Source organism: Monomorium pharaonis, chromosome 6 (assembly GCF_013373865.1).
Source record: "Monomorium pharaonis isolate MP-MQ-018 chromosome 6, ASM1337386v2, whole genome shotgun sequence".
Taxonomy (NCBI): Eukaryota; Metazoa; Arthropoda; class Insecta; order Hymenoptera; family Formicidae; genus Monomorium; species Monomorium pharaonis.
The window spans coordinates 17,808,882-17,832,602 of record NC_050472.1 but is presented as its reverse complement, the minus strand read 5'-3'; the positions used below and the strand labels follow the sequence as shown (position 1 = coordinate 17,832,602).

The following is a 23,721-nucleotide window of genomic DNA, read 5'->3' as shown; positions in this document are numbered from 1 at the left end:
TTAAAAATAATTCAAATTTATAAAAAATATATATGTATATTAAATAATAAGCTTATTTTAGATTGAAAAATAAAGTTTTATTGTTTATATTCAAATAGATATTAAAGTGAATTCGGTAGTAAAATTTATTCAATTATTTGCATTCATCTGTTTAACAAAATCAAAATTTTTTGTAAAAAAAATTCACGCAACATTTTTATCTTAGTTTTTTATGTAATTATTCTTTCGATTAAATTACCAATTACAGGACACCTTATATATGAACAATTTCCTCAAAAGCATCGATATCGACAGATTTGGGTTTTTTTTCACATCTTTGTGCGATACAAAGTATTTAGTTAAAAAAATAATGATACAATGTCAACAAGAGCCAAGGGAGGATGTTAAAAATGGGCCGATTTTTGCCTCCGAAGGTGAAAGTAAAAGGAATAGTGTTTTTTATAGATTTTGACCTCTTAAATACGAAAAAAATATTGAGATGTTTGTGGGCATTGGGAAACACCGTGAAAATTGAACAAGAAGAATGTGGTAAATTGTAGAAAGGATGATGTGTTGAGCCATTACAAAACCCATATAAGTTTCTTTTTTAAGGTCTAAGAGAAAAAAGATAAAAAAAAGTACGTTTTATATGCGTTTATAAGTGAAAATGTAAGCAATTAAACTTCTGACTGTGTATATAAGTGTAAATAGATTCTTTGATTTATTTACTTATGTCATTTTGTAAACTTGCTATAATTTTGCAAACTGTGTGTGAGTATGCTTTGTCCACTTCACCTTTGCAAAACTATCTTATTGTATCTTTCGCTTTTTTTAATCTCATTCGCCAAACCCGAAACCGCAATGAGAATGGCCACGACAAGATATTGGTTCCATTTTTCTTTTTTTTGTTTTTAATGTGTTGCATTTTTATTTCTATATATTTTTATTTTTTTTTTTTTGTAAATTTCAATTTTCATCATTTTTTTACATTTTAATTAAATAAAAAATAAAAAAAGAAAAAAGAAAATAACACTTATATACACAATCAGAAGTTCTTGTTCTTCAAATTATTTTCAGATTTTTGCAAGTACCTCTGTTTCCACATTTAATTGCTTACATTTTCCCTTACAAACGTACACAAAACACAGATTTTTGCAAGTACCTCTGTTTCCACATTTAATTGCTTACATTTTCCCTTACAAACGTACACAAAACACATCTTCTTTTATCTTTTTTCCCTTTAACCTCCCCAAAAAACTTATACGGATGGGTTTTGTAATGGCTCAATACATCATTTAACCCAGCTAACCATTTGCTGCCAAATTGTCAGCAGACTGCTAAAAATTTTTTGCGGAATTAGGCTGCCAAAATCATGGCCTACTGTGTCCTCGAGTGCGTCCCAATTGCAAGCAAAAATTGTCATGAAATCCTGATATCAAATTGGGTGCAACACCAGAGCAGATCTGTCACTAGCAATACAATGACAAATTTACACAGCAAATTGAGAACAGGTGTTGCAACGTAAACTCACAGCAGATTTGCGCCAAATATGCAGTAGATCTATATTCATAAATGACGACAGATTGGCGACATATTTGTCGAATCTTTTCATTTTTATAGTTATAATTTTATTTGAGAATAGATGTAGGCAATCTCCTGGAAAGATTTATTAATTCAGGGGTAGGAACAGATTGAATAATTAACCCCTCACTCTCCTTAGCATCTAATATTTCCTATAGAAGGGCCTCAATTGGTCTATCTATTTTCTTCCTTTATATCGCAGGTATATCGTCGATTCTAGATGCAATTAATTTCATTAAATTTCTTGTAGTTAAATGTCACTCTAAAAAAATAAAAATACTACCAGTATTGTATCATAAAAGTATAATGTGGTGGTCCTCCGCCACATCGGACACCTCCACAGGCGCAGCGAAGGAAGGTAATTTTTGCTTACCTTAGTCGCGCTGCGAGTGGTCTTTATGTAGAGAGTTGGTTGCATTTTACTTCTGAGAGAGTAGGCCGCCTATCGACGGTGCCGCGCTTTTTATTGCCAATTTAACATTTGGACAGATCTGCTGCGTTTCTGGTATCAATCTGTCGCGTACTTTGACGCACAAATATTGTTGCATTTCTACAGGCAATTTGATGATATTGTTTGGTGTTTGTCGTCAATCTGTCATCAATACTTTTAATAAATCTGCTCGCAGTTCACTATTATTTTGTCACGTATTCTGATGACAGACATTGCTAAATATTTGCTGAATATCTGCTAACAGTTTGCAATGATAAGATATGTTTCTGATTTGTCGTCTTTTTGGCAACAGAATCTATTACCAACATTTGTCACAACAGAAATGGTTATCGAGGTAAATTACTACAATTTACAAATATTTTTGTTCAATTTTTACAGTGTTCTCCAACACCCACAAATTTCTCAATATTTTTTCGTATTTAGGAGGTCAAAATCTATAAAAAAAACACTATTCCTTTTACTTATACCTTTGGGGGTAAAAATCGGCCCATTTTTTACATCCTCCTTTAATAATATTTTGTATAATATTTCAATCTAATATTATTTGCTTAAAAGTCAATAATAATTGGTGACATGATATATAATTTCCAAATAATTGTTTTACAGTATTACTACACTAGTATTCTATCTTCAATGATAGATGATCACTAGCTATCATTAATATCCACTCAATCGTAATCTTGTAATCTTTTTGGAATTTTATGAAACCTGACATTGCTTTCATCATGAACCTCTCTTTGATCATTCCATGTATTAAGTAAGAATATTAAATCGAGAAGAATTGCGATTTATTATAATTAATTTATTTATATTAAAAAGGAATAGAATTAAAATGTTTATATTATGTATCATATTAAGAATTATTATTAAATAATAATAAATTAAAGCATTATCGAATTTGGCTTTCATTGGTTTTGTATCATTATTTTTCTAGATTTATTCGACAAAGTATTAACTTATTTTGTTTTATATATTTATTGAACATCATAAGTACACGTTGTTGTACAAAATTGTATGACAAATATATTTTACTACACGATATCGTAATACTAAAACTTATTATTTATTACTTTATAAACAAATAAAACTAACTCAGAAAGAATTATTGTCGTTAATTGTCTGCAATTGATATCTTGTGCTTTTAAGGAGAGTACTATTTATACATTGTCTCGTCTTTTTAATAATATAATCCCATGACTGCCTGCTACATTTCGATATCTATATAAAAGAGAAATAACTATCTTCTCTTTTTCTCACTGTCGAAAAGTATGTAATTTGTATGTGTGTGGCGCATCAATTTATACATGCGCGCGGCATAAAAATCAATCGACGATTCTTAAATATATAATTGTGTAAGTTTATCTTAACAGCTTATGTCAAAACACACCTCGGTATTATCAAATGTCACATTTTGTCATAACAATATGAAGATACTCCTAACGTAATACTTAAAGCTCTTACAACTTTTACAACACACTTTGCGCAAAGATAGTAGAAATAGCTGGGGTTTAGGACTAGACATGATGCGGTTGAATATGTGACAGCCGACTTGACGAGATGGATCAGGATTTCATGTTGTCATCCAGACGCCTTTCCGTTGCCATCGACAATAGATTGGAAAATTCCATCTCTAATAATTGTCTTGCCTATAAAAATAAAATATTTTGTTTCTAAAACTCTTGTTACACTACAATTAAGTGCAAGTATATTCTAATAGAAAAATTTTATTGAAATTTTAACTTGACATTTCATTAAATTTTATAAAATTTTAATAAATATGCATTAAAATTTCAATTATATTAGGCGTGTAAATTAATTCAATGTCTTTACATTTTATGGTTTATAACTTTTAAAACTTTAAATAGTTTCTCGCTCTTTTGTGGTTTATAAGTTACTGTGTTTTGAAATTCAATAAAAATTTACCCAGCAAACATCAACTAAAAGTTATTTAACAGTTATAATTGCCTATTCAATCATTAACTGTTATATTACTATTTTAAGTTATACAAGTTAGATTGTTGAGTAGGAAAATTATAATAACAGTTATACAATTGTTATATAACTTTTAGTTGAAATCTGCTGGATAAGGTTCATGTTACGTATAATCTAGATTTTTATTACTGATAGTGCATGTATATCAAAACGCAGCCAATGTTTATTACTACCGACAAGATACTATTAAAGATCACTGTCCTCTCTCTTGCGAGAGTTTACATCACTTTTAAAATATAAGTGATGAAGAGTAACATATTAATAATACAGTACTAATTGTACTGTTTTGTAGATATATGTAATATATGCCTCTAGAACTCAATAATATTCGATACGGATAAACAATCATTAGCAAGCTTTTATCAACTTTTTTCTTTGATCGAAAACTTTAAACGCGTTTTTCTCGAAACTACTTTTTTCGAAATTGCGTACATGATTAAAAAAAATTAATCGACGGATCTTTTTTTTTTTTTAATTAAAGATTATTAAATTATCTTCTATGTGAACCTAAAATATAAATTAAAAGTCATGTAAAAAAAAATTATTTAAAAAAAGTTTATAAATTTTATAAATTTTTTATAATAAATATATGGCTTTCTCAGGTTTACTTAAAAGCTATACTCATAAACTTTACAAAAACTTTAGTTTTTTCCTTTCAGTCCATTCTACTGGACGCTATCCTGCACGCAGTGTGGAAGGAATTTTTTAAGGCAGTTGTGCATTTTTGCTTACAACTTATAATTATATAAATAAAATTTTATAATAAAAATTGTTTTGGGTACCTAAAGACATGCACAATAAGTGATAAAAATCGTAAAAAGATCCATTGCTTAGATTCATTAGAAAAAAATCATAAAAAAGTGCTTAATTTTGGCTTCCTAATGTAGACACCCACCTTAAGGGGATGCTGGAGATAGGTCTGTTTTACCGATTAAACGCGATTATTATTCCACTAAAAAATCTTTTTATTGATTACACAGAATTCCCGTACGGAAAGGAACTATTGAGAACCATTAAGAACTATTCAAATTTTTATAGTTACTATTCAATTTCTGTAGTAACTTGAATAGTAACTATTAGTGACTACGTGCTTAAATAGTAATTGAATAGTAACTACAATTGTTGGTCAATAGTTCTGAATAGTAACTATTTGTGACTATGTAACCGAAGAGTAATTGAAAAATAACTACGACTGTTGGTGAATAGTTTCAAATAGTAACTAATCGTAACTACATAACTGAACAGCAATTGAATAGTAACTACGACTATTGGTGCATAGTTCCGAATAATAATTATTTACAACCTAACTAAACAGTAATTGAATAGCAACTACATGAATTGTAACTATTCGTGAGTAATATTACTAATAATTTGATAATAATTGTAAATCCAAACACATGATATTTTTTTATATTTGGCTTCAAAATATTTCACACACACACACACACACACACACACACACACACACACACACACACACACACACAAACGCGCGCGCGCGTGCGTACATGTATACCTAGTAGTTATACCTAGTAAACTAAATAGTATAACTTACTACATTATACTATCGAAAACTATTAAAAATAACTATTCAAAATTATTAAGAAAACTACAAAATTTAAAGTAGTAAATTCGAACATTACTATTCATTACTATTGACATACGCCTATAGTTATTATTCACTTTAATAGTAACCCGGGAAAAAACGCACATGCGTGATCATATATGACTCCATACATGATCATGTATAAGTTTTGACCTGACATGATTATGCATGATCGTATCTAACCATATATGCTTATGTATGGTCATATACGATCATACCTGATTGTGTATAGAGTGTCCACACATGATCATATATGATCATGCATAATCATATATGCAGTCGTGTCGGCGGAGCATATATTTATGTAACTATATAATATATACAATTCCATACAGTAGCTAAATTTTCATTCACACGATCTTTCATGATCGTAAATTAATCATATAACGAACTCTCTTCGTATAACAAAAACAATATATACTACACTTTGCCGTGAGTGATGGTTTTCTTATATAAGCCTTTTGGAATAAATTTTCTCACGAGAAGGAGAAGCGCCGTGCCTTCGCCTAGTGGCGATCTTGCGAACTATATAGACGCGAATGAGAGTTCGGCTACTATACGTAATTATATATGACCATGGATGGTCATACAACATCCTTTATATATTCATGTATGGTTCCATACAAATCCATACATGAAGGTATACGATCATATATGGATTGCAAGATCGTACAAATGGGAGTTCGGCTGCAATATGGAATTATATATGACCATGGATGGCCATACAATAGCATGTATAGTTCCATACAAATCCATGCATGAATGTATACGATCATGTACAATCATGCAAGACCATACAAATGGGAGTTCGGCTGCAATATGGAATCATATATGATCATGGATGGTCTTACAGCAACCCTTATATATTCATGTATGGTTCCATACAAATCCATACATGAATGTATACGATCGTGTACGATCATGCAAGATCGTACAAATGTGAGTTCGGCTACAATATGGAATCATACATGATCATAAATAATCATATAATAGCCTTTATATATTCCTATATGGTTCCATACAAATCCATACATGAATGAATATGATCATGTGCGATTATATACTCAATTATTCATGATTATATACGATCATATATTAATATACAAAATTATATATTGTTTTATGTATGATTTTATATGCTTACGTATAATCATATACGATCATGTATGGACCATTTTTTCCCGGGAAACTATTGACGATTCCAATAGTAATAAATAGTAAATACCTATAGTTACTATTTACTTTAATAGAAAACTATTGACGATTCCAATAGTAATGAATAGTAAATACCTACAGTTACTATATATTCATTTCAATAGTAAACTATTGACGATTCCAATAGTAATGTCCGAATTTACTACTTGAAATTTCAAATATTTCTCTCAATTTACTAACAAAAGTTACTATTCATTTCAATAGTAAACTATTGACGATTCCAATAGTAATGTCCGAATTTACTACTTAAAATTTCAAATAGTTCTCTCAATAGTTTTGAATAATTATTTTTCAATAGTTTTTAATAGTTTCTTTCCGTATGGGTTAAAAATCCTTCTCCAGAATTAAAATGTGGACACTAACGGAGTGCGCAGTACACAAGTTTATATGAAAAACGAACAAAAATTAAAAAATTACAGTTTTGTGATCGACTCCTGCGGTCGACTCGTGAAAACATTTGCTGCGTATAAAAGTTTTAGACGTTATACGTACAAAACAAGCGTGCCTCGCCCATTGCATTACAAGAAAAAACAATTCTGTGCTTTCAGAAATAAGCCTAGACGCTGCAGTATAATGATTTCTTATAAGGAAAATCTCGTATGTATGTGTGAGTGCGGATTCGGAAGAAGTCGATAAATAGAGTAATATGAAAAAAAAAGTTTGGTTCTCGATATAAAATCCAATTCACAGATTGATATTAATATGTGTACTTTGATTCTGGAAAAGAATTTTCAAATCAAATAAAAGAAATACATACAAAATCTCATTAATAATATGCACGAATGACTCTACATTATCGATCAAGTTTGACAGGCAGTCCAGCATCCCCTTAATCGCTTTTTATTGGAATAGAAAAACGCTTAGCGCAAAGATTTTCGATTTTCTAAGAAGCGCGGAATCACAGCAACTATAAAATTACAACTCATAGAATAAAGGAAATAAATGGTGTGATTGTGCGAAAACAGTCGGCAGCAGCCAGCAGTGCTCACATGTTGCGACCGTACGACACATGTGCGAGAATATCAACCGAGATATCGATCGACATATGCACGCAACACACTGCACGCCTGCGCTAATTGATAAGTTTTGTCAAATCTATATCGCGATATATCGATATTAACATATGTAATACATATATAATATAAATATATGTAAAAAGACAAGTGTAAAAAATGTTTTTTACATGAACATTTTAACGTTGTTTTACCAAATATTTATTTTTTGTAATTATTAATTGACATTTATTTAATATTTATTTTATAATAACAAATTAATTTTTTACATAAACATTTTAATGTAAATAATATTTTTCTTTATTAAGAGGCATGGTAGTGCCTCGCGCTAAGTACGCGCGCGAGGCACTGCCGTGCCTCTATTTACGCGAGACGCCGTTTGCAAAATTCCGTAGATTATCGGATCTCAATAACGACTGAATCAATTGATTTCTAAACAAGCTTAATGGATAGCTTGCATCCGATTTATATAACAAAAAAGTTTTTATTTTTTCGTTACTTACGAACGAAGATATCGCGATTTAAAGTTTCGCAACAAGAGTAAAATTTTTAAGAAACGTCGTCATTATTATCGTCGTCGCTCGGGACAGATTTGTACTTTTGCTTTCCGCGCGAGAGATGGTTACAAACTTGACAGGGGCACGAGAATTGACAAAAAGTGCATTTTCGTGTACGCGGAAGAACAGAATGAGAAATTACGTGTCTTGATTGGCGGTCGAATCCGCCTGTCGAGATAATGGTTAATCCGCAGCGAGTTTCACGGCGGTGATGTGTTGACGTGCGCGAGATTAGTAGTGAGTTAGTTTATAGTTTTATGCACGTTACATCGTGGATTATACTGTGGAGGAGAATACGGCTGTGCTTAATTTGAAGAATTTAGTATAACACTATGCGTTGTATAATCAGATAAGTTCCACGAAATTTTCACTTTTTGTATGGAATAAGTATTCTGAAATGAGAGTAATACTTTGTGTTATGTTTTATCTTTAGTTATATTAAAAGAAAGAGAAGAAACACTTTATTAGAAATTAAAGTAAAAGAATAGATAAAAAAATAGAGTGGATGGTAAGGAGAGAGATATAACTTCAAAGCTCAGAATTTATAGAATATTGGAAAGGAATATATCGATCTTGAAGATATCAAATAATGTAATTTTTCCCCCCAAAAATGATAAGATGAAATAAATTGTTTATTTTTTGTGTTAGAAAGTATTACAGGATCTAACTTGTCCTGAGGAAATTTTTGCAAAAGATTTAAGAAAGAACAAGCAATTTTATGAAATTATCATATTATTATTATATTTATTATTTGAATTTTTAAGAGAAATAGTAAGAAATTTGATTATGAAAAATTGTTGGCTGTTACACCAAAATTCTTTTTCTTCTAAGCCCATGTATGCTGTCGATAAGAAGTTCACTAAGGTTCATCCCTTTTTAAATTCAGCAAACTATTATATAAAGAATTGGCAGTGCAATTCATATCGAAATGGATTATTTGAAGGTGCGCTTTCTAGTTTTTCAAGTCACTATCTTATGGTAGGCCAGGTGAGAGAATAGTTACAAATATTATAATTTTATTCTAAAAAATACTAGTGTGTCTCTTAAATTAAGATATTGTACAATCTTTCTTTTAGATTATTGAACTAGGTAAAAAGCGTAAAATCTTATCAAAAATAACAAAATTACAACAAGGTTACAGATAAAGTCATCCAGCTGAACTGTCGATGACATGGTCACAGGCTATGATATCGGAGATATGTTTATATGAATGCCAAAGATCATCTTATTAGTCTATTTAGTAATTGCTATAAAGTCGGATATGGATAAGGCACAGAAATATATCGATAAGGTTCTTAGTTAAATCAAAAACAAAAAAGAAGTGAATATTTCAATACTTTGTTGTTCCCAAAACAATTTATTCTAATTAATACGATTTTCTTCATACATTTACAAAGATAACATTCAAAATTTTTATTTATATTCTTGATTCTCTAATTTATTTTATTGTAAATTGTAAATTACATTTATTTTATTGTAAATCAAGAGATACCCCAGGTAACAAGCCTACGTCATTTTGACGTCCCAAAATGGTCATATCTGGTCATATGTCGTCAAAATGACCATTTTTTTACATGACCTACAATTGACGTCATGATGTGACGTCATTTTGTAGTCATATTTCAGTCATGATCTGACGATTATTTTCCCAGACAGCACGCATCCAAAATCGGGACATAAAGACGTCATTAAGACGTATTTTAGACACGGTCTAAAGCAGTGTCTACAATGAGATTTAAGGCGTAAGGCATAAGCATATTATATAAGCATATTATATTTAACTTTAAGAGAACTTTTTTAAGAAAACATTTAGATATCTTGGAAATGATGTCAAAATGGTAACATTTATCAGAGACGTCTACTAAGAGCGGTCTTTGAGATATCTCATTGAAGAATTTCATTTAAGTTTCTTGAAAATGTTATCCTTTATTATTAAGGTTATGGAAAAAGATAAATTTAACAATGAAATTAATAAGTAAATAAATTAATGCTATTTATTTTTAATGTTTTGCAAAATTTAATTGCTTTTATAAAAAATAATATAATTGGGTCAGTTTATAACATATAGGTATATGTAGACAATAACAAGTACCCATATCGATGAGTCAAATTGGCATAGCAGCTAGATTACAAGGTTCGTAATCCTAAGGTCCCGGGTTCAAACCTACCAGCGGCAAGTAAGAATAAAATAAAATAATATAATTTAAATTTAATTAATTAATAAAAATTTGTCCTAAATTTAGTATGTGCTGTTGATAAAAATAATTTTTAAAAAATGTAATTTTTATTTTATTTTATTTTTCTTTAGTTGCAGTTTAAAGATATCCGATTTAAGAAATCTTTTAGATATCAGTTTCATGATATCTTTCTGTTCTCAAAAAACGACGCATTGGTTAACATTCTGACATTATATGTTATCTTTTAAAAGTCTCTTTATGTTATTATTTTCAGAAACAGGATATCTTTTAGAGATCTTTTTGACAACATATTGTTTACGTCATTCCATGATGTCAAAATACGGTACATTTCATGACGTCAGGAATTTGTGACATTCGACCGTCATTTTAACGTCATAAGAGCGTCATTTCGTGACGTCAAGAATAGTCAGTAAATGACCATTTTGGGACGTCAAAATGACGTGAGCTTGCTACCTGGGACGGTAGTGGCTCGCGCCAAGTGAAAGCGTAGCGCGAGCCCGACCGTGCTCTTTACGCGAGTACGCGACTTGTGAGCATCCGAGATTATCGGATCTCAGAAACGGCTAAACGAATCGAGTTCTAATTAGACTCAATCGAAAGCTTAGGATCGATTTATATAAGAAAACTATTTTTATTTTTCCTCTACGTATCCTATGAGAGGAGATATCACGATGCAAAGTCAAAATGTCAAAATTTTCATGTAAGAAACGTCGTCATTGTCGTCGTCATCGTCCTTTCATTGTCAGATCAGAAAAAGTCACTTTCACACTTTTGATACAAGAGGCGCTTGTGTGCTATGAACGCGCATCAGGTTATTTAGGAACCTGTCATACCGACAAAATATAGTAGCATGAACATCGTTCACATTCGCATGCTTCTTGGACAACGTTCCGTTTCATGAATAACAATGTCTAACGTTAATCATGTGCGTAATAAAACGAAACGCAGCCATTCGCATTGTCACTACAGCGTTTGTATCGTGTGTAATGAGTTATGTGGGTCGTCAGGGGCACGGTCTTTGGCCAGGGGTTCGCGTGAAGTGAGGGGGTATTTTCAAGGTTAGTTTCGTCCGAAGACGAAAACTAGACGTGCTCGACCTCCCACGGGGATATGTGGTCATATGACGTCGTGTCGCGTGAAGTGACATACAGTGTGAGGTTATGTTATTATGACAGTTCGTGAAGTAATAATGCATATTATACCGTTATATTTAATGCAAGGCGTACAATGTCAGCAGGAGTAATGGAGTAGTAGTGAGAAGTAAAAAAATATGAAATGAGGTTTGCCAATTTCGTTTACTCCTGGTTTTTAATTGATAATAATTGCCCATACATTGGTGATAAAAGATGCTTTTTATACTTAAACCTTTTAATGTTGGGTGCATTTGGCAAAGCAAATCTGAAGCGTCTGGAGGCTCTGTTGACACATTCTGTGATTTATTGGCATCGAACAAAGATAGAGTGAGGTAAGAGAGGACTTCGACGTCTCAGATTTGCTTTACCGAACGCAGTAATTTAACATGCACAACTCTATGTCACACTTCATCTATTTAATCATCAACACCAATGTAAAATTAAATAATCAGTGAGTAAGAAGCTTAGATTTTACACTGGTGTCGATGAGATAGATGAGATGTGTGATATATAGAACTGTGATCACTTAAGTATTGCTGTAAATGTCAATCAATATTCACAACTATTAATTAGCTTAAATAAATCTTTAAATAAATGTTTTTAATAATACTAATTTTTATTTTTTGGTATACTAGTAACATATATAATGCCGGTATCTTGGTGACAAAAGATGGTTCTCATCCTTACGACGTTATCAATATTTAACTAACGCACAACTCCACATCACACCTCATCTATTTAATCATCAACATCAATGTAAAATTAATTAATCAGAGAGTAACATAACTCAGATTTTACACTGTTGTCCATGAGATAGAGGAAATGTTGCGTGATATAGAATTGTGGATCAGTTAAATATTGCTGTAATTGTCAATCAATATTTACAATTATTAATTAGCTTGAATAAAACTTTAAGTAAATGTTTCTGATAATACTAATTTTTATTCTTTACTTTACTAGTAATATATAAAAAAAATTATAAAATCCAAGATAATACTTTTGATCATATCAAATTCAACCTAAGTGATACATAATTTATAAATACTACAAAATGCATGATATCCAAACAAAATTATCTTTTTAAAAAAGGTAAAAAAAGCGCGCCAAGTGTATGGTTTTTCTTTAAGGAAAAAATTGCAATTCAAGAATACTTTTGATAAATTCAACTTAAGTGATTTTTTTATAACGAAAAAAATCACAAATCCAAGATAAAACTTTTAATCAAATTCAACCTAAGTAATATACATTTCTAAAATAGTACAACTTTGATTATTAAAATATATTTATTTTCAATAAAAAATTATTGTATTCACACACAAATTAATTTTTCTACAAAAATATTGATATTAAGAGTGAACACTACAAAATAAATGTTAAGTTTTTTCTCTACAAAAATAATGATATGAAAAAATATGCGCCAATCTAGATGTTTAATCTTTGGCTGGCATTCATTAGTTTGATTTTTCATTAAGCTTGTATCAGATTAAAGATTGATATTGGGATTGAATCGAAATGTAATTAATTAGGAACAAAACCAATATTCTTTAACTTTGCTTTGAATGGTCAAATTCCAATAAATATTTTACTATAGAAACTTGGCGCCGCTGTGTGAATACAATAATTTATTTAAAATAAATATACTTTAATAATCAAAGTTATACCATTTTAGGAATGTATATTACTTAGGTTGAATTTGATTAAAAGTTTTATCTTGGATTTGTGATTTTTTTCGTTATAAAAAAATCACTTAAGTTGAATTTATCAAAAGTATTCTTGGATTGCGATTTTTTTCTTAAAGAAAAACCATACACTTGGCGCGCTTTTTTTACCTTTTTTAAAAAGGTAATTTTGTTTGGATCTAACAATACATTGGCTGTCATATATTGATTCATATATTTTTTTGTTACAAAATTTTCATAAAAATTTTTATTAATTTTATAGAATTTGATATTCAAATATATCATCATTAAGATAACCTCTTTGTGACGTCATTATAGAGCCACCGATGCTAAACATATATTCCACAGATGCAGAACGCCTGTCTTATATTTAATAAAAAATTTCTTAATTGCAGTGTAATTATTTAACATATTAATACTGCAATTATTTGATTTTAAGAATCAATACAATTCCTCTTGTATAGAATTTTTCCTCGATTTTTTCGGTTGTTGATTAAACATTTTAGCGCATGTTCCAAAAAAAGTAATTATTAAAGTAACTATCAAAATAGTTATTAGTTATAAAAAAAATGTAACTGCGTTAAGGGGACCGTCTACATTAGAGGGTAAAAAAAATCGATTTTTTTTTCTTGCTTAAATCAATAGTATTTCATCCGTAGAACATGCTCCTGAAGTCCCAAGTAAAGATTCAAATTGTATCAGGCCGAAATCAGCACGTGCAGTGCGCACGTCCCGAGCGCTCCGAAGCAAAAATCCCTAACGGTCTTTGGAAAGATACATTGCCTGCTCGGAAAAAATTACTTGAGAGATATTTAGGTGGGTATACACAAAATGCCAATGAAAGTTTTAATGCGATGATTTGGCAACTGGCCCGAAAACACTTCCATTGCGGCCGCAAAATTATTGAAATTGCTGTCTACATAGCTGCTGGAATTTTCAATGAAGGCTATTTGTCGGTTCTAAGAATCATGTCATGCATGGAAATAATTATTGGACTAGTATGCAGAGATGTTTCGGATAGAATAAACAAAAATCGCACGATTAGCCAAAATCGTCGTAGCAGATCTGTTGCGCAGGAAACGCGTACTTACGACAAACAATGGCTGTTGGAGAAGAATGAATTGTATGAGGACATTTATATGCAAGGATAGTAGATTAATCGAAAAGTACGGATAAACAATCATTAGCAAGCTTTTATCAACCTTTTTTTTTAATTGGAAACTTTAAACGCGTTTTTCTCGAAATCACTTTCTTCGAAACTGCGTACACGATTAAAAAAAAAACTAATCCACGGATCCACTTCTATTTTTTTTTAATTAAAGGTTATTAAATTATCTTCTGTGTGAACCTAAAATATAAATTAAAAGTCATGTAAAAAAAAGTTATTTTTAAAAAAGTCAAAAATTTTTCACAAAAAATCAATTTTTTTTTCAAAATGTCATTTTTATAAATTTTTTAATAAATGTATGGATTTCTTAGGTGCACTTAGAAGCTATACTCATAAACTTTACAAAAAATGTTGGTTTTTTCCTTTCAGTCGATTCTACTGGATATTATCGTGTACGCAGTGGGGAAGGAATTTTTTAAAGCAGTTGTGCATTTTTGCTTACAACTTATAATTAAATAAATAAAATTTTATAATAAAAATTGTTTTGAGTACCTAAAGACATGCACAATAAGTGAAAAAGATCGCAAAAAGATTGCTTAGTTTCATTAGAAAAAAATCATAAATAAGTGCTTAATTTTGGTTTTCTAATGTAGACGGCCCCCTTAAGTTACAGTTACAAATGGAGAAAAGTAACGAAGTTATTAGTTACTTAAAAAATGTAACTGTAACTGTAACTTTGTTACAAGTAACTCGTTAGTTCTCAACTCTGGGTAAGAGTGCTTTGTACAGAAATACGTAAAAGTACGGTACTTTATTGAAAAATAACTATGTCACACAAAATTTCCACACAAAATTTGGTGTGGAAAAAGAATGTATTCTCAGAAAACGTGTGGGCGGAGCCCCTCCCCGTAATTTTTCCTAACTCTGACTTACCAATTTTACGTCGCTATTTGGTTAATGTGAGAACATTGGAAACGAACAGCGTGGAAAGTCCCAAACCCATGTGGTACAGTACAAGCGTGGACGTCGTTTACTTTACGTTCAAGTTTATTAATATTACAGTAAAAGTGCCGAATACGTTTGCTTCGTGTAGAAAGTTAATGAAAGGGCAAAGAAAAATGCTGAGCTCGAATATTCAATTTTTCAATTCTATTTGATTAAACAATGTCCACGCTTGTACTGTACCACATGGGTTTGCGACTTTCTACGCTATCGTTTCCAATGTTTTCACATTAACCAAATAGCGACGTAAAATTGGTGGGTTAGAGTTAGGAAAAATTACGGGGAGGGGCTCCGCCCACACGTTTTCTGGGAATACATTTTTTTTCCACACCAAATTTTGTGTGGAAATTTTGTGTGACATAGTTATTCCTCAACAAAATACCATACTTTTGCGCATTTATGTACAGAGCACCCTTATTAAGTTATAAAGAAAAGTTACTCAGGGTCATGTCCCTGATAACATATGTGAAGAACATTGAAATCGGGGTGGTATAAGTGAATAATTATCATTATTAATACGGAAAAGTCCCAGATGCACATAGAATTAGTTGGACATAGCCTTAATTGGACCTAGTTCCAAAATTGGATAGTTTTATTCTGATACATCTTATAACCAGACAAAAATTTAAATTAATACCTAACTCCGATTTCAATCGGATACAAGTTAAAACAGATATATAATCTCACAAAGAGATGTCGTTATCTGCTAATTCTACTTTCAAATGAGCCATATTGCATTCGAAAGGGGAGGTGAAAAGCGAAAACCTTGTTCTGGCTTTTGGGTGAATAGGTCTTAGTTTCTGAAAAATTACATCTAAATGTGTGCATTTTCCAGCCAATAAAGTAAGTACAATGGAAAGCTATTTTTCGGCATGATGGCCGCGGGTGATAAGTGCGCGCCTACTGTTTTGTTATCCGTGCGAGCTGGGTTCGAGACCAGCTGTGACAAATTTTTTTTAGTCTGTTTAAAATAAATTTTTTTGCGATTTTAATAAATTTTTATAATGTTATTAAGTATAATAAAAAATAACAATATATTTTTTATTTATTATAAAATTCTGACATTTTTGTATAATGTTATGGATGGAAAAACATTGAAAATATGTTTTTCTACCATAAACATATTATAAATGCGTAATGTAAATACATTTTTTTGTTATGTATGTTGAGTAAAAACACAACTGACAATGAGTAACATTATAAAATATGTCACGTTCATTTGTTAACTTTGACGCGTACCAAGCATTTGATTATGTTTATAAATTATAAATAACATAATAAATAAATAATAGGTTAAGGATTGAATTTGTATGGCATCATATCATGAATTTAATTCTTCCCTTTCTTCAATATGTATGCTCTATAGTAGATATAGATCAGTGCTTGAGCCTAGTTGCCCTTTTCGAGCCGATTCCCGAACGCGCCGCCTCCTATGCCTCCACTACCGCGCGCGGTAGTGGGGGCATAGGAGGCGGCGCGTTCGGGAATCGGCTCGAAAAGGGCAACTAGGCTCAAGCACTGATATAGATGATGTGGAAATTTAACAGTAATAGTATAATTTTTCGTCGGCTCTTAATATAAAATTAATATAAAACGTTGATGGAAAAATGCTGAAAGAGCCAGAACAGGTTGTTGTTTGCTATGTCGTGTATTTGTTTCCGTGAATATCCTTTAATACACATATTTCGGCACATTTGTTTCGGCCATCTTAGTGTATAATTTTCTCAGTACATTAATAAATTAGTCAAAACTTGATTTCTCTAGACTTGCAGTACTATGCTGTTATTTTTTCCCATTTTGTAGTATTTCTAAACACTGAAGTACAAAATATGTAATATTTAGTATAGGAATTAGAGTCAACAACGTTTAGATGTATATATGAGTTAATTCTCACAATCAGTACCTGTTTTTTTACATATTGTATACAGCGGAAGTTCGTATCATGGGAGTCTGTAATCCTTTTCTCAATCGATCTGAGTCGTTAGTAATACTTCGGTCGATTGATTGCAATAAATAAACAAAAATATAAATAACAATAGATGTAATAAATTAAATTGAAATATTTCAGTCAGCAAAATTAAAATATTAAAACAATGTAAAATTAAAAATAATGTAAAATAATGAGCAAAATAATAAAATAAATAAATTAAAAGAGAAGTAAAAAGAAAAATAAAAGTCAATCATGAGTTAAAATATTTGGTAAGTTATATAATGTTCCTTTCACACCTCAAATTTCAGCAAAAGAATAATATAATTAAAATAATTGAAACGTTATAAACAATGGATACTCATTAAAATACATTTAACACTATTAGCAATAGGATAAAACATCATAAATATAGGAAAGACAACACAGATAGTAATAAAGGAAGAACTAATTTTTTCACAATTCCATGTGTCAAAAACATCGGAAAAATTTCATTTACTAGATTCCATCAAAGAATACAAATTATCATACAATTTAAATAACAAACTCAATAAATACATTAAAACAGGCAAAGACACATTAGAACTTATGGAGTAATGTGATGTACATAAAATTTCATGTAATGATTGTGACGCATCTTATGTGGGACAAACAAAAAGAAAATTATCAACTATGTTAAAGTACATAAAAACAACATCAATAGAACTTGTAAGTCACCTATTTCATCATAAAATAGAATTCCACTATGATTTGGGACAAAGTAAAAATTCTAGATTGACTTCTCTTGATTGACTTTTATTTTTCTTTTTACTCCTCTTACTTTATTCATATTATTATTTTACTTTATTTTTAATTTTACATTTGTTTTAATATTTTAATTTTGCTGACTAATTGTAAGATATTTCAATTTATTATATCTATTGTTATTTATATTTCTGTTTATTTATTACAATCAAGTGACCAAAGTATTAATAATGACTTGGATCGATTGCGAAAAGGATCACAGACTCCCATACACATACTCCCCGAACTTTCGCTGTACAATACAATATATAAAAGAAGGTACTGAGAATTAACTCATATATACATCTGAACTCTAGTTCATTATTAACTCTAATTCATATTACATATTTTGTACTCCGGTGTTTAGTAATACAAAATGGGAAGAAAATAACAGCCTAGTACTGCAAGTCTAGAAAGATCAAGTTTTGACTAATTTATTGATGTACTGAGAATATTATACACTGTATTAAATAAGTATTAAAGGATATTCACGGAAACAAATACACGACTAACAAACAACAACCTGCTCTGGCTCTGTCAGCATTTTCCCATCAATGATATAGAAATATCTAAAATTATTTAAAAAATATTTAGAAATATTTAGAAAATATCTTGCAAAACATTACTTGGTACCCATCAAAGTTAAAAAATAAACACAATATCGTACAAAAATTTCAAAATTTTATAATAAATAAAAAATGTATTGTTATTTTTTACCAAGTATATGATTTTTCTTTAAGGAAAAGAATCACAAATCTAAGACAGTACATTTATTTATGTATCAAATAAATCCAAGATAATAGTTTTCATCAAATTTAACCAAAATGATACAGGTATAAGTGATATATATGTATTACAAAAATCTAACAAGGGGAGATCACAGATAATAATCGATTTTGATGAAACTTGTTGAATTGATATATTGTCATATTAAACCTTACTGGGTAAAAAAATAATCGGAATTACTCAACCGTTCGTGAGAACATCGTAATTACATTATGTTAACCTAAAGAAGAGAATATGTCACCGAGAAGCGCGTAGCACAGCGGCAGCGTGCTAAACTCGTAATTTTTACATTCCGAGTTCAAGTCTCGATGAGTAATTCTTTTTTCTTAAATAAAATTTTTCTTCAGTGACATACAATTTTTTAATATGTCTCGATGAGTAGTAACTTTTTTTAAAATAAATTTTTTTTCAATAACATACGATTTTTTAATGTCATTACTGTTTAGAAACACAATTATATTTATTAATTACCAGTTATTTTATAGAATATATAGAGAAGACCAGGGTTAATTGTTGCATGAGGCATGTTGTTACACGTAACATTGTAACAAAAGGAGAAAAAATAAAAATCTGTAAAAAATGTTATATTTCAACAAAAATATTACGATAATATTTTAATTAGTTATTTCAGGCTGAATAACATCTTTTCATTAATAAAAAAGATTTTTAGTTTTGTATAGTCAAAAGTAAAATAAATAACTGATATAATAAGTGTTATATTTATATATCTAACCATTATGTCGTAACTCAAAATATTTCTTTAAAATCTTTGTTTTCTAATAATAACTATCAGTAAATACTGATGTCTCAAACATATTTCCATTTAAGCAATAATTAAAATACACTGGCGCAAAAAGAACGGGACAAAAATTTTGACCGAATTTTTAGACAATATTTAATGTGGCGTAACATGTGAACTTTTTTTAAATTAAAAGGCAAAAACTCTACTTAAAGAATTCTTAGATGAAAGTTTGATTTGTTAAGCGTGACCTTTTTATATTACATGAAAATCAAACATGTTTTTTTAATTAAAAAAAAGTCAAAATTTGTTATCATTTTTCACAAGTTTTTTCTTAAAATCTTGCTAATATTGATTCAGATTTTTAAAACTACTCTTTCACTCTTTTGTAAGCAATTAAAAAAAAAATTCATGTCGATACGATGTTTTTTGTTGATTACACACGAGTTTGAAATTTACACTGCATTTTAGTGGTATTTTAGCGAATAAATACAGTATTTTTTGAATACCATAAAACGATATCAATATGATATTGCACATTGATTTTATTTGTGTTTAACTCAATCATACCGCCATCATCAGAGTGACTCAATGTGCATCACGTGGGGATTGACGGTTGGATTTTGCACTTTATATGGCTCCGAACTTCATCGGTGCACTTATTGATCTGAATATAGCGGATAGTTGACGTGTTAATTTCATTGAAGTCAACAGGTCACATTCGATTACTCTCATAAATCCACACATAAACATACACTTATACATACTCATACATAAAAATTTAAATTTTACTTAAAAAATCGGCCCTTTTCAGGGCCACATGATATGCAAAATCCAACCGTCAATCTTCATGTGGTGCACATTGGATCATTCTGATGACGGCGGTATGAGTTAAACACAAATAAAATCAATGTGCAATTGATACCGTTTTATTGGTATCCAAAAACTACTGTATTCGCTAAAATACCCTAAAATGCAGTGTAAATTTTAAACTCGTGTATAATCAACAAAAAACATTATATCAACATGTATTTTTTTTAAATTGCTTAGAAAAGTGTGAGCTTTAAGAATCTGGATTAATATTAGCAAGATTTTAACGAGAAACTTGTGAAAAATGATAACAAACTTTTACTTTTTTCAATTAAAAATAATATGTTTGATTTTCATGCGATAAAAAGGTCATACTTAACAAATCAATCTTTTGCTTAAGAATTCTTAAAGTAGAGTTTTTGTCCTTTAATTTTAAAAAAAGTTTATGTAATTTAATTTTTCGAAAAGTTATGTCACTTTGAATATTGCCTAAAAATTCGGTCAAAATTTGTGTCCCGTTTTCTGTGTGCTAGCGTATCTAAATAGGGTGGCAATCACTTGGTCACGGTTCAAATGGACACGGTGCTTTTGGACATGATATTTTGCGCATGGTTCAAATGACCACGGTGCATTTGCAAACTGTGCATTTGGACACAAAAGAAATTTTATTAAACATGTACACATGTACAGTAAATGTACATATGCACACGTAAAATTTGACCACCGGATATTTGCACACGAAAAAATAACCACCGTTCATTTAGACACGTAAAAGTTGCACACTATTCATTTGCACACCATTCGCTTGCACACCGTTCACTTGCTCACCACTCATTTGCACACGGAAAGATGCACACCAATCATTTGCACACGGAAAGATGCGTACTGATCATTTGCACACGGGAAGATGCGCACTGATCATTTTCACACGGAAAAATGCACACCGATCATATGCACATCGTTTATTTGGACACGGTGCTTTTGGACACCATTTATTTGCACACCGCTCAGTTGCACATCGTTCAATTGTACACGATTTAAGTCGCAAACCTATGTGGTACAGTGAATGTTTTACACACACACACACACACACACACACACACACACATGGGGGGGGGGTACAAGGAGGGCCTTCGGCCCCCCTCCCGCACCCACTCCCTCCAAGTCGCTAACCCATGTACACATTGCAAACGCAGCCATAATGTATGAATATTTAATATGCGTTTGATTGAACGTTGTGCAATTGAATGGTGTGCAATTGAACGGTGTGCAACTGAGCGGTGTGCAAATAAACGGTGTCCAAAAGCACCGTGTCCAAATGATCGATGTGCAAATGATCGGTGTGCATCTTTTGGTGTGCAAATGATCAGTGCGCATATTTCCGTGTGCAAATGATCAGTGTGCATCTTTTCGTGTGCAAATGATCAGTGCACATCTTTCCGTGTGCAAATAATCAGTGCGCATCTTTCCATGTGCAAATGATCGGTGCGCATCTTTCCGTGTGCAAATGATCAATGTGCATCTTTCCGTGTGCAAATTATACAATTTTTCTTGAATAACTGTAACGCCAAAACGATGTATAACGCTATATCACTTGCGTATAACAAATATTATGTAACAGGTTATTTCCATGTCATATAGCACCTACATATCACAAGAATAACAATGTTAAATTACATGTAACTTCCATGTTATATTGCCGCTATAAAATGTGTTCACTGGGTATTGTCATTATATTAATCTCTCTCTCTCTCTTTCCTCCTCCTCCTCCTCCTCCTCGTGCGTGAATTTAGCAGCGCCAAGTTAAAAAAAATATTTATAATAAAATATTTAATTATAATAAAATATTTATTTTTCTGCTTTAGATTATTATTCTTCTTCATTCCATCATTGTATGGCCGCAAAGCAGCCAATATCTTAATTATAAATACTGGCCAAAGAATAATACAACAGAATACATGTTTTAGTTCATATACATATCCATTATTATAATTGGCGCAAAACATTTTAATATCATTATTTTTGTAGAGAAAGTTAATGTGTATTACTTAGGCTAAATTTTATCCAAATTATCATCTTAAATTTTTGCGATTTATATATACATATCACTTATCATTTAGGTTAATATTAATAAAAAGTATTATATTGGATTTATTTTATACATAAATAAATGTAATTTTTTCCAACCATAAAATCATTTAGGTTGAAAAGCATATGTGTCACTTACGTTAAATTTGTTCAAAAGTAATATCTGGGATTTGTGTTTTTCTTCATTAAAGAAAAACCATACGTGATGCCTTTTTTTAACCTTTTTAAAAAGTAATTTTGTTTGGATATTACGCATTTTGTAGTGTAGTAATTATTTAGTTTGTAGTAATTATTTAGTTTAGGGGACACCGCGCCGATAGTCTTGACCTTGACGGGGTCAATGACAGGACCCTGAGTAAGTTTTGTTTATAGCTTAATCGGTGGTTATTGTTCGCTAAAAAGTTATTCAAACAAAATAAGTTTGAAAAATATTCATGTAGAACGCGCGCACGCACGCAGGCACGCACGCACGCACACACGCAGAGGCGGGGGGTGGAAGAGGGGCCTTCGCCGAGAAATAACTGTCAGTTAAGTCGCAATTTATTATCAACAAAGTACGCACCGTACTTTTGTGCATCTCTGCTTAGGGCACACCTACTGGTGAGGCGGATACGGAAGGAAGGGGCGAAGGCCCCCCCTTGCACTGCCTCGTGTGTGTGTGTGTGTGTGTGTGTGTGTGTGCGCGCGCGCGCGCGTGTGTGTATGTGTATTGTCCTGTTCTAAAATTCAATTTTCCACACGGAGTGAGGTCCACTACATACCCCGCCCCTCGTGCACATGGATTTTCGACTTTTCCGAAGGAAACATAGAAAATTATGAGCAAATTACTTACTTTAGTACTGACACAACTGGTATATTTCTCAAACTTTTTTGTTAATAACTTTTTAACAAACAATGACCGCCAATTAAGTTATAAAGAAAAGTTACTCAAGATTATGTCCTCGACAACATATGTCAAAGTCAAGGTCATCGGCGTGGTGTTCTCTAGACTAAATAATTACCTGTAGTGCTTACCCATACAGTACAACATCTTTCAGAAAGTTTTTTGAAAGATATCTGATAGAAGATATCTTT

The 23,721-nt window shown here is 30.9% G+C and overlaps 1 protein-coding gene across 29 annotated transcripts in view; it reads right to left on the bottom strand.

The window, feature by feature from the left end:
* Window positions 1-223: 223 nt before the first annotated feature.
* Window positions 224-23,721, bottom strand: part of LOC105833660 (liprin-alpha-1) — a 420,505-nt gene continuing 397,007 nt past the window's right edge. For all 29 annotated transcript variants that reach the window (XM_036289154.1, XM_036289155.1, XM_036289153.1 and 26 more), the window contains one exon: window positions 224-3,657. In XM_036289154.1, the coding sequence (XP_036145047.1) occupies window positions 3,574-3,657 (84 nt within the window). In that variant the 3' untranslated portion in view covers window positions 224-3,573. The remainder of the gene's footprint in view (window positions 3,658-23,721) is intronic.